Source organism: Halichoerus grypus, chromosome 10, assembly GCF_964656455.1.
Source record: "Halichoerus grypus chromosome 10, mHalGry1.hap1.1, whole genome shotgun sequence".
NCBI lineage: Eukaryota > Metazoa > Chordata > Mammalia > Carnivora > Phocidae > Halichoerus > Halichoerus grypus.
In genome coordinates this window covers 117065299-117078363 of record NC_135721.1, presented here as the reverse complement: position 1 = coordinate 117078363, position 13065 = coordinate 117065299, and the positions used below count along the sequence as shown (strand labels likewise).

Sequence of the window (13065 nt, the reverse complement as noted above, 5' to 3'; positions counted from 1 at the left end):
ACTCCCTGCCGAGCAGGGAGCCCGATGTGGGACTCGATCCTGGGACTCCAGGATCATGACCTGAGCCGAAGGCAGTCGCTTAACCAACTGAGCCACCCAGGCGCCCGTCATTTTCTAATCATAAATAAATCAAAAATTAGAAGTGAAAGAGTGATTCCTCATATTAGCTATCTTTGTGCACACTCAGAACATTGTGTATATCAGTATTTAAGGTTTATAATGTAACAAGTGATTTTCCTTCTTAATTAATCTAGATTAGATGACACAGTCCCTCACAGGGGATAATGTGTATCTAAATTGTTTCTGTGTTTTGTTTTAATAACATCATAGTAGATACTAACCTCCCACTGTTGTGTTCATAGGAATGAAAGATGAGGTTATATAATAATTTGAGCAAGTTGGGGCCTATTTTCAACTTTGTTCATAATGAAGCAGATGATGCCGTATTTAAAAAGTCATCTTAAAAAAAAAAAGTTATCTTCGGTCTTCATCAGAAGCCAGTTCTAACAATTTATCCTGTAACATTATATTACATTTCTACTATCTCTTGGTGAAAAGAAATGAATTGGGGATTTTATGCACTTTTGGGTTAACTGACAAACCATAAAGTATACAGTTTAATATGATCTTACCACATGATTATACATAGCTCTTGCTCATCATGAAGGTTCTATAATGCCCAAACTGGCTTTTACCCTGTTCAGTGAGATGAATCCACTGATTATGCATTTGGATATTGTATTAATGTCAAAAATGCCAGACAAAATATTAGGTCACATTTTTGTGCTTTATCTGCCAGAGTATGGGAGAACAAGTGTATGGAATTTTCAGCTGTCATCATTTGAGACAGGGATAATCTTATCTTTCTTGCATACTATTCGGAGCAGTCCTATAATCCTTTTGGCCTTAACTACATGACCTGGAAGGAATAAGTCCATGTGGGCCTTTACATGTTACCTTTGCTGCTTTTCCAAAAGTCAACTTACTTTATCTAGAAGTCTCCAGTTCTTGTTTTTTAATTTTTTAGAATGTTTTTCCACTTATCGGGCAGTGTTGAAAACCTACAACAGTGTTGAAAGAATTTTACAGTGAACACTTTTACACTCACCCCCTCAATTCTAGCATTTACTGAACTTGCTTTATTACTTATCACTTACCATTCACCCCCTAAATTCTAGCATTTACTGAACTTGCTTTATTACTTATCTATCACTTACCATCCATCTATCCATCTTATTAATCCATCTTAATTTTGATGCATTTTAAAGTTTTTTTTTAATTTTTAAAAAGAGATAATTTATTTTTAGGAAGAGAGAGAGCATGCATGTGCGCGCGCGTGCATGATGGGGGAGGATCTCCAGCAAACTCCCTGCTGGGTGCAGAGCCCAACATGGGGCTCGATCCCAGGACCCTAAGGTCATGACATGAGCTGAAGCCAAGAGTCGGACGCTCAACTGACTGAACCGCCCAGGTGCCCCAATTTTGATGCATTTTAAAGTAAATTGCATGGGGCACCTGGGTGGTTCAGTCAGTTAAGCAGCTGCTTTCAGCTCAAGTCATGACCCCAGGGTCCTGGGATCAAGCCCTGCATCAGGCTCCCTGCTCTGTGGGGAGCCTGCTTCTCCCTCTGCCTGCCACTCCCCCTGCTTGTGCTCTCTCTCCCTCTGTCAAATAAATAAATAAAATCTTTTTAAAAAAATAAATTGCAGATACCACTACACTTTACCTTAACTCCCTTAGCATGCAGATTAACTAAAGTTCAAAAATTAATTATAGATTTTTTTCCTTCTGATGTAAAATTCACATGCAATTTGTATAAATGTACAAATCTTACATACATTTGCTAGTGTTTTGACAAATGCAAGATACAGAACTTCATCTTCTCCTTAGAAAGTTCTCTTATGCTTCTTCCCAGTCAATTCCTGCCCCCACCTCACCCCTAGAAACAACTACAACTTGCCAATTCTAGACTTTTTTAAAGTTTATTTTTAGTAATCTCTACACTCAACATGGGGCTCAAACTCATGACGCTGAGATCAAGAGTCGCATGCTCTTCCAATTGAGCCAGCCAGGCGCCCCTCTTCTAGACTTTTATATAAATGGAATCATACAGTGTGTACTCCTCTCTGTACTCCTTTTTACTCAATGTTGAGTATTTGAGATTCATCCAGACTGCACGCATCACTAGTTTATTCCTTTTTATTGCTGAGTAATAGTTCATCATATGAACATAGTTTATCTGTCCTTTCTGCTTCCTAATTTCCTATTTATAAATGTTCCTATAAATATTCCTATAAATGTTTCAGCTTACATAGAAGTTGGTTATCTTAAGCATTGCAAATGTTATGACCACTGTCTTAGGTAACCATTTTCTTACATTAGTCTTTATCCCTCAGTATTCCTAGGCAATAGGTGGACCTTACTTCCCTTCCTTCCTCTGCAAGCCCCCTTATCCCAAAATCCCTTAATTAAATTGGAATGATAGAATGTTAAATTTAAAAGGACCTTAGAGATCAGCTACTTAAAACTCCTCAAGGAACATCTGGGTGGCTCAGGCGGTTAAGCGTCTGCCTTTGGCTCAGGCCATTGTCCCAGGTTCCTGGGATCGAGTTCCGCATCGGGCTCCTTGCTCAGCGGGGAGCCTGCTTCTCCCTCTGCCTGCCGCTCCCCATGCTTGTGTTCTCTCTCTCTCTCTCCCTCTGACAAATAAAATCTTAAAAAGAAAAAAGACCACCTCCTCAAATGAGGAAACAGAGGCCAAGTGAGGGAAAGCAACTTATCCTAATAAATGGCAAAGCTAAACTCAAGTCTTCCGGCTCCAAAGTTGAATGTTGCTTACACTATTTTAGAGTGATATATAGTTATTCAGTTTAACATACAAGCAGTGTCCTTAAGTTTCATACATAACTCTTTTCTGAACACAAATATGTGGAACAAATAGAGCTTTCCCACTAGCCATGCAAATGGTACAGCCACTTTGAAAAAGTTTAACATTTTCATATAAATATATATTTATCCTATGATCCAGTAATTCCTCTTCTACCTGCTTACCCAACAGAAATTGAAATGTAAGTCCACCTAAAAGCCTGTACCTTATAAGAATAAGGTAAAAGGCATAAGAAATACCATCAGTAAAATTCTGTGGGGTTCAAAGGAAGGAGGAATTACATCTCTAGTTTGGTTGGATTGAGGAAGATTTCACAGTGAGGTGCCTTTTGAGATGAATCTTGGAGATTAGGTAGGCTTTCAAGGAGTGAGATTTTGGGGCACCTGGCTGGCTCACTCAGTGGAGCATGTGACTCTTGATACTGCGGTCATGAGCTCAAGCCCTATGTTGGGCGTAGAGAATACTTAAAAAAAATTAAATTAAAAAAAGAAGTGAGGGACGCCTGGCTGGCTCAGTTGGTAGAGCAGGTGACTCTTGATCTTAGGGCTGTGAGTTCAAGCCCCATGTTGGGTGTAGAGATTACTTAAAAAAAATAAAAAGAAGTGAGATCCTGTGATGGGGGAAGCATTCCATTAATTCACCCAGGAATAGGGTAGCTAAAGGCATGGATTAGAAAAGCGTGGTCTTATTATGTTAAAGTAAAATTGCTGTTTTTCAAACTGTGTGTATAATAATATGTAAAGAAATAATAAAAACTATAGATGGAAAGGTGGTTTGTAAAAAGCATCACTGAGGATGAGGAATGTGTTAACTGTAGATTGATTAGGGAGGAATGTATACACATCAGTGAGGTGAATGACATAAGGCTGTTAATATTTTATTTTGCCAAGAAAAAGCATTTTTGGTAAAACTCATTTTGCAAAATGCAATAATTGACTCAGTCAACGATGACCAATTAATGCTAAGCCATTGGTTGAAAACTTATTGGGATAATCATACAGTCTCAAAATATTACCCTGTGGATTATTTGTTAATTACAAAAGGGAAAATACATTTATAATAGAGAAAGCTGGGATTATTGCCTTAACCAACTGATGGAATTTAACAACCAATAATGGTAACATCTCATTATGTGACTCCTGATGCATTGAGCCAGGCACATCCTGTGTTCTTGACAATAGTGTTTAACCTGAATCTAATGGTAAAGAAACAGACAAGTTCAAAGTGTGGGACATTGTCCAAAATGAGTGTCTGAACTTTTCTAAAATGTCAACATCATGAAACAAGTCAGGGGAATTATTTAGTTCTAGATTAAAGGCGACTAAAGAATATGACAACTAATGTCATCCATAATGCTTGATTGGTTTCTCTATCCAGCAACATAAATCCATAAATTGCATTATTTCAACAATTAAGCAAATTCAAGTATAGACTGTTATGTTAGATATTTTTATATCAGTCTTTAATTTTTTGGCACTTGATAGTGGTTATGTAGGAGAATGTTCTTGTTCTTGGGAGATACATGCAGAAGTATTTAGTAGTGAAGGGTCTTGACGTCTGTAATTTTCAAATATTTCATCAAAAATTTGTGCGTGTGCAAAAAAAATTGTGTATACACATACACAGTGTATGCATATGTAGAAAAATGTTAGCAGTTGATGGATTTAGGCGAAAGGTATTTTATTTCGAAATTTTTCAAAATAAGAAGTCGGAGGAATAAAAGAAAAGAAAATTAACTTCTGGGGCGCCTAGCTGACTCAGTAGGGCATGAGACTCTTGGTCACAGGGTTGTAAGTTTAAGCCCCACATTAGGTGTAGAGATTACTTAAAAATAAAATCTTCTTTTTCTTTTTTTTTTTTTTTTAATTTATTTGGGACGCATGGGTGGCTCAGTCGGTTAAGTGACTGCCTTCAGCTCAGGTCATGATCCCAGGGTCCTGGGATCAAATCCCACATTGGGCTCCTTGCTTGTGCTCTTTCTCTCTCTCTCTCTGGCAAATAAATAAAGTATTTTTTAAAAAAGAACTTTTAATAAAAACATTTATTTATTTTAGAGAGAGAGAGAGAGAGAATGCAAGTGGGGGTGGGGGGAGGCAGAGGGAGAGAAGCAGACTCCCTGGTAAGCGAAGAGCCCACTGACACTGGGCTCGATCCCATGATCCTGAGATCATTACCTGAGCTGAAACCAAGAGTCGGAGTCGGATGTATAACTGAGCCACCCAGGTGCCCCAAAAATAAAATCTTAAAAAATAAAATATAATCTTAAAAGAAAAAAGAACCAACTTCTGCTTTTATCATGGAATGGAACATTACAAAACTTTTTATTATGAAATTTACAAATTCCACGTACCCATCACTTAGCTGCGACAATTATCAACACAGCAATTTTGCGTCATCTACTCTATCCGACCACTTCCATAAGATACTACGCTATTTTGAAGCAGATCTCAGACATAATTTTACAATTACTTAAATATCATTCTCTTTAAGAAAACAAAACATAACAACAAATTAATACACCCCTATTTCCCATCACCCAGCTGTAAGCCATCAACTCCAGTACAGTCTTGCTTAATCTCTACCCTCTCCCATTCACTAGATTATCGTGAAGCAGATCCAAGACATTGGATGTTCTACTGTGCTTACATTTAAATGTCCACTTGAAATCATTCCAGAAGTACAGTAGTGTATGAGTCCTCTTAAATCTTTTTTTTCATCTTAATCTAACTGAAATTTTATCAAATTGGCAGATAACATTTTTCTGGAGATTTTATATTCTTCTGATCCAAAACTGGATGCAGCACGAGAGATTTTAAGAAAAATCGAATACCGTAATCTATACAAGTATGTGGGTGAGACTAAGCCAAAGGGAAAAACAAAAATTGAAAGGGTAAGTTGTCAAACACCTTTCCAGTAGTGAAAGGTCTCTCTCTTCCATTTGTCCTCCAAGAGGAAACCATTAACCCATCATAATACCATAACTCTGTTCTAAGCCCTTTACATTCATTTTTACTTAATCTTCTCATCAATAACGTGTTCTTTGGTCTGTCCTGTAGATGAAGGAACTGAGGCTTGGGAGAGATTAAATAACTTGCCTATGGAAGCACAGTTAATGAGCCAGTATTCAAAGCCAAGTCTGACTTAGTCCAAACCTTTACTCTCTCATCCCAGAAGTGAGGGGGGCCCCCCAAATTTTGGCTAGATCCAATGGCAAGAAAATGGGGCCTCAAAATACGGTATCTGCATGAGCTTCACGGAGACGCTAAGGACCTGCTGTTCATAATTTCTTCTTTCACACTGTATCAGGTTCTCCCAGATGGTGCATGCCAAATATCTATATCTGTTTTCCCCTCTTGCTTGTGGAAGGTTTTTCTCTTTGCCAGAAAACCAGTAACATGAGCCGTACTGATAACCACACCCTGCCTCCTAACACTTCCCTCTTATTTTACTAATAGGTCAATGCCACATTTTTTTTTTAACATGAACATTTTGTTAAGAGAATCACTCTATTGTGGTTTGTTTGAAGGATGGCAGAAGCAGAAGCCACGTATTTGTTAGGGCTATCTCTACCCACTTTTCCTAGTAAAGTGCCATTTTCAGAGAGGGAACCTTTTGTGGCATAAACACTTAATGATGAAAAACTGGGGTGCTAACATGAGGAGTCTTGTCTTTTCTAGGAAGACTATAAACGCCTTCCAGAGGAAATTGCCAGTGCTAAACCTAGTGACGTATTGCTGGAAGCTGAACTGAAGGCTGAAGATTTAATAGTGGATGTAAGTAGTTAGCCCGATAATATACTGAGAAATTTTTTTAAGATTAAAGCCTCCCCCGTTCCATTATAAAAGTAGTACATGTTCATTAAAGAAAATTTGGAAAATGCAGAAAAATAGAAGGAAGGAAAAGAATCACCTATGATCTCAAAGAATCAAAATTAGCCAGTTTTTAAAATTTTCTTTGACATTGATATTTTTAATGTAATCGTGATCATGTGGTTAGCAGAACATTGCGTATATTGATTTTTGAATGTTTTTTTGATCACAAAAGTAATCTATGCCAATTATTTTTTAAAATTGTCCATGCATACAAAGGAAAAAGACTTTTTAGCTCCTTCATAGAGACTGTAGTGTCTTGTATCCTAACAAGACTATCAAATGGCTTCTTCACATTTTTTTTTGTTTCTTATAGGAACTGCTTTTCAGAGTTCTACTCTTCTGAAATCTTGAGACAGTGTTGCCCATGAATTTTTTTCAATAAGCCTCTCATTTGCTGTTTTCTTGTTGATGCATCTTTGGTGAAGGGTGATCTCTCCATAACCATTCTTTACCAAGGGATGCAACAAGTGAATTGTCCTTGGACCCAGTCTAGTCACTTGGCTGAGGGTTGAAGTGCCTCACACCTGCAGATCAGGCTACGGTTTCCTGTTTCTTTAGATGAAATTACACCAGAATAAAGGGATTTTCTGAATTTCTGAGTTTCTGAGATTCTGAAAGAACTTACTCTCCCGAATGTTTTCCCTGGGCTGTCACATGTCCTCCGTTGCCCTCAGTGCTTTACTTGAGGGTCTGCAATGCCCTCAATTCAGTGCACTATCCTAGTCAATCCCTGACCTCCCATCTGGTTTTTCTCTCAAAGTGCAATCTGCTAATGAATATAGGATCAGAAGTACTTGAAGAGACGTAGAAGAAGACAGCACACACATGATTAAGCTTGCTTTAACCTAAAGGCAAATTGATGGAGCAATGAAAGATTTTTTTTGACTATCAGACATGTCAGAACAAAAAATTCTATAAGATTTTGTTACGATAAAAGTATGTGAAAATGGGAATGTAAATTGATATAGGAGACCACATGAGAGTCGATGTTAACCAACCCAGCAGTTTCATTCTAGGTATTTGTTGTAAGGAGATGATCAGTTTTGAAAAAAGAATGAAAAACAAAAAACAAGCACAAATCTATATATTGTGGCATTATTATAGTGTAAAATAAGGGGGGGAAGGATGTATCTCTCAATAGGAAATATAGTGGAGTAATGCAAACATTAAAAGTTGTTTTTAACACGAGAAGATATTTATAACTAAAAAAGCAATACATTCAGAATGATTTTATTTTTGTTTCTTTAAATGTATATACACGTGTGTGTATAGTGAGCACCCTGAAAAAAATTCTGAATGTATTGGTAAAACGTTAACATTGTTTCTGCCTGGGTGATGGAGTTGCAGGTACTTTTTTTTTTACGGTGAGTATGGTAGAAGAGTTTCATAATCAGAAAAAGATGGGTGAAGACGGGGTTAAGATGGGTAAAGCCCTTTTGTATTCTGAGAAAGCAATTTGCTAATTAAATGTCTTATTATGTATTAGCCTCTCAATTTTAGTTTGACAGTGTAATATATTTATGTGGTACATTTTACTATATGTGCCTCCTTTTAAGAGTGTGTGTAGTAACTTTTATGATTACTTAATGGGCTATAAAACTTAATTTTGCTATTTAGAATGAAAGATTCATAGTTGTCGATCTGTAGCTACATTTTGCTCTTGAGTCCTTCCTTGGTTAAGAACGGGAACTCCAACTATTATAGTATTGCCCTTCTAGAAAAATAACCATTTTATCAAATCTGCTTTAAGGAGGAATTTCTAGTTATATATGTTTTGGAGAAAATAGGTATTGCCTTTTATTTCTAGTCTAAAACCAAGGAAATAAATACCAAAGAGCTGGTGGCACTCCTGAAAATTGCTGAAAATTTGATTAGTGTTCATACCTTACCATAATGTGTAACAGTGTCAAAGCTCCGTTGGGTCCCTCCCCACATGAAACAGCACCCAGAAGAGAAGCCTAGGATGGCACCAGCCCTGGGTTCATGGGGAGACGGAGCCGTTGCTCCCTCCCAGGTAAAGGCGTGCAGAACACTCGCTGCAGCTCTCAAAGCCAGTAGCACACACACGCGGGGACACACACCCCTGGTCTGACTTCAGGACCAGAGCTGAACCTCGGTGTCTTCTTTTCTCTCACAAGGTACTGGCAGGAACCTCATAGGCCATTTTTGTTTGTTTGTTTTCTTCAGGAACCAGTCACAGGATAAGCTCCTCTTATCGTCTGTTCTTTTCTGTACCATCATCACCCCATTACTCTAGTTTTTCCCCCTCTTATTTCCAGACCCACCCTTTCTCCCAGTCCTGTCCATGGAGCCCTTCCACACCATAATTAACACGCTTCCCTGGATCCTCAGCCTCTTTGTTGACTCTCTTTGCCCTTGCTGCATCCTGGCTGTTCCCTGAGAACCTGATGCTTCTGCAGCCCCTTCGGGAAAAGCGTGTTCCTCAGGGTCAGGAGGCCTTCCTGTTCATCAGTCCTCTTGTTCCCTAGTATCACTTCGAGACCCTATGCAAGATCCCTGTTCCTCTGAGACCGGCATCTCCCAACCTGCTGTCCTCTTAATTGAAGATTTTGGGCTGGTTTAGAGCTTTTCTCCCTGTTCCAGTTCCTGCAGTGGTCCTTGGTGGCTTCATAGTCCACAAGGCTGGCCAATTCTGATTGATCTCTTCATCCTCATCCTCGGTGACTTTACCCACTCTACCTCGGCCAACACTCAGCAGATTACATTCTAAACCATACCGATATTTGAAAATACCTTTCCTCTAAAAATCACTGATTTTTAAGCATCCTGTCTGTCCTAAAACCCCTTTTACCTTATGTGCTTGTTCCTTGCTCTTCAGGACCTCTAGTTTATTGTCGCCTCACTTTCTTCCAGCTTGTCAATGAACGATCTCTATTTCTCTCCCAATCTTAGATTCTGTGATGGATTCAGTCAATTTCTACAATTACCCTCTACTCCCTTCCTTTCTTTGCATCTACCCAGCAAAAGGCTGAATGGCAGTTCATAGTCCCCAATCTTCATTGGGCCCTCTGGGCTTCTGGTAGGCTTAGTGCAATTCTCCCAGTCTCCATAATGACTATTCCAAACCATCTCCACTCTTCTCAGACCTCCAGCCCTGTTCCCTGCCCACAACTGTATTCACTGGGACTAACCCCACTTTGGCCCTTATTTCGGAGATAAAATATAGGCCATTAGATAGGAACACTCTCAACCTACACACACCGAATAAGCCTCCATCTGCAGCTGTGTTCAGCCTTCCCTCTGGTAGTGGGAAAATGTCTCTCTTCTTATCAAAGGCTAAGAGTAATCCTTTTACTTGTGTTCTAGACCAGGGCTGTCTGGTAGAACTTTCTGTGATGCTGGAAATGTTCTGTATAATTGTGCTGTCCATTTTGGTAGCCACTAGCTACACACGGCTGTTAAGCACCTGAAACGTCACTACTGCAACTGAGTAAATTTTTTATTGTATTTAATGTTAATAACTTTAAAATTAAAAAGCCTCATGTGGTTAGTGGCTACAACATTGAGTAGTACACCATAGAGCCATTCATCTTAGCATTTCTGTGGAACCCCAGGATCCATTCTGTCCTCTCTTTCTGACTTCCCCATCAGCAATTAAACAGACTTTCATCTCAGGAAAACAGCAAACATCATACTCTTCACTTCTCTCCTCTTCTTTAGGGTCCAGTTCATTGAAAAGTTGCCCCCCTGCAACTCCCTTACCTTTCCCAGGTACTCTTCTCTCTTGCATCTTTCAACAGTCAAGCTTCTAAGAGTTGTCTTCTCTTTTATTATTTCTCATTTACTCCTGAACCTTTTGTCTGTCGCCATCACCATACAAGAACTATTCTTCCAAGTTCAGCGTTACTTAACCCAGTGGACCATGGCAGCCCTGTGCCTCAGAGCTGTTTCTTCTGCCTGGAATTCATTTCCTTCCCACATAGACAGACCTGGCTAATTCCTGCTCACTTTCCCAGGAAAACATGCCCAGTCATTTCCGGGGAGCCCCAGACTACTAGGCTCCCCGGTTCCAAAGTTTCACAGCACCCTTTGCTTCTCCTTGGTAGCTCTTAGAACAAATGTAGTTAGGTCGTTACTTTTATAATTATTTGTTCAACCTCAGTCTAGGCCACACATGCTGTGGGCGCTGGGATTGTATCAGGTTTCCTTGTACCTACAGGACCCGTCACAGTGGCTGTCACATAGGTGGAGACTTTACACCTTACTTATGTTGAAAGCACAAATAACCTCCCCCACCCCATCCAGATTTCAAGACCAAACCTATGGCACATGCAACAGCGTTATTTTAATTCTACTATGAGCTACCTTATCAGTGCCTTATTCCTGAACCTCCAGAGAGCTCTGCTCCATTTCTTGTGATGCTCCTACAACCCTGAATTCAATTCTCACTATTATGTGAGTGATCACTAATTTATTGCTTTTATTAAGGTTATCAACATGGATTATGGAATGGAAGACAAGAATCCTATTGATCATGTTCGCTTCTATTGTAAGAGTGACCTCAGCAAAGCAGTCATGATAACTAAAGATCAGGTAACTACTTAGGTAAAACAAATAGACTGTAGTGGCATTTCGCAAATCTATGATAAATCTGCGTTTTGTTTTTTTCTTTTAAAGATTTTATTTATTTATTTGACAGAGAGAGACACAGTGAAAGAGGGAACACAAGCAGGGGGAGTGGGAGAGGGAGAAGCAGGCTTCCTGCTGAGCAGGGAGCCCGATACGGGGCTCGATCCCAGGACCCTGGGATCATGACCTGAGCTGAAGGCAGACACTTAATGACTGAGCCACCCAGGCGCCCTGATAAATCTGCGTTTTACATGGTGTTTTTAGATAACATCAGGAATGGAGCTGGGACACCTGGGTGGTTCAGTCAGTTAAGCATCTGACTTCAGCTCAGGTCATGATCCCAGGTTCCTGGGATCATGCTCCATGTTGGGCTCTGTGTTCAGCGGGGAGTCTGCTTGTCCTCTCCCTGCTCGCTCACACTCTCTCTCAAATAAATAAGATCTCAAAAAAAAATAGAATGGAGCTTAGGAACAGCTAACCTCTCTTCAATGTATGAACTCAAGATGACAGTGAAATCTTTTCTTCTTTGAAAAGGTTTCAGAGCTTTTGCCAGAGAGATTTGAAGAGCAGCTAATTCGCGTATACTGCAAGAAGACTGATGCAAAGACCTTGTTTGTTGCACAACAACATTTTGTTCATTGGTGCTTAATCAGAGACTTCACCAAGCCTCAGGTGGGTGGTTTATTATTCACATGATTTGCACAATTTTTTATTTCTAAGTAAAAACTAAAAGAGATCTTTACTTCCCTCTGAAGAGTTCTCATTTAAATTATAGTCACTAGATTATGGTTTTGGAAAAAAAAGTTTTTCCAGTTTAAGCTTTCCTTTTAAAATGTCTGACTCTATGTCAACTAGTGATTTCTTCCTACACCAATTTTGAGTGGGTACTGTGTTTATCATTATTATCCTAATACTAAAAGTTCAAAATGATGAACATGTGATAGTACTTTATAATGTTCTCACCAGTTGTCTGCACTCCTCCCAGTTACCTGGGAAATGAGTCATAGTGTCCTCATCTTTCCGAGAAGGTTACCAAAGCTGAGTAAATTGTTTAAGGCTACATACAAGTTGATAATAAGTTTTCTAACTTATTATTTCAAATTCAGCATTCCCAAAACTGTAAACTATTTAAATTGTCTGGAATAAGACAATGGAGAAGAAGAGGAGCCAAGCTGTAGCTGACAATCCTATAGCGATGTTGTTAAAGTTGTCCCTTACTGACCTGGACGTGGCAGGTGCCTGGCACAGAGAAAGTGGCCAGTCGATTATTTGTTGAGTGTCTGAATGAAATATTTGGCAGGCAGGTGGGAAGCTACATTCTACTTCCTAGCCCAGTACGCTCTCCCACAACACCGGATCTGCCTTCCCCCACCCCCATGCATTGGGTGCTGAGGGAAACAAAATGAAGGAGCAACCCGGTAGTCGGTACTTTATCAAGTGCCGGAAGGAGTGATACAGATGAGTTCTGTTAGGATTCTAAGAGTTGAGAGCTGTCAGGAAAGCCTTCTGAAGGAGAAGCGATTCTGCTGGGTCCAGAAGGCTGGATTATGTTTGAATGAGTAGCAGGGAGAAAAGGTGGATGTGGTTGCTAGAGGAGTAACCCAGTGGCATGAAACTGGAACAAGTGGAGTGTGTTTGGGGGCTGTGAGGAGACCAGCTATGTGGACTCAAGAATCCCTACTGTTGAGTGATGAGAGGTTGAATGGGAAGAATAGA

At 39.6% G+C, this 13065-nt stretch overlaps 1 protein-coding gene across 1 annotated transcript in view; it reads left to right on the top strand.

The window, feature by feature from the left end:
* Positions 1–13065, top strand: part of SAMHD1 (SAM and HD domain containing deoxynucleoside triphosphate triphosphohydrolase 1) — a 52104-nt gene that overhangs the window by 35373 nt on the left and 3666 nt on the right. Inside the window, exons 12-15 of the mRNA XM_036108080.2 lie at positions 5638–5777; positions 6565–6660; positions 11209–11313; positions 11884–12021. Coding sequence (XP_035963973.1) covers positions 5638–5777; positions 6565–6660; positions 11209–11313; positions 11884–12021 — 479 coding nt within the window. The remainder of the gene's footprint in view (positions 1–5637; positions 5778–6564; positions 6661–11208; positions 11314–11883; positions 12022–13065) is intronic.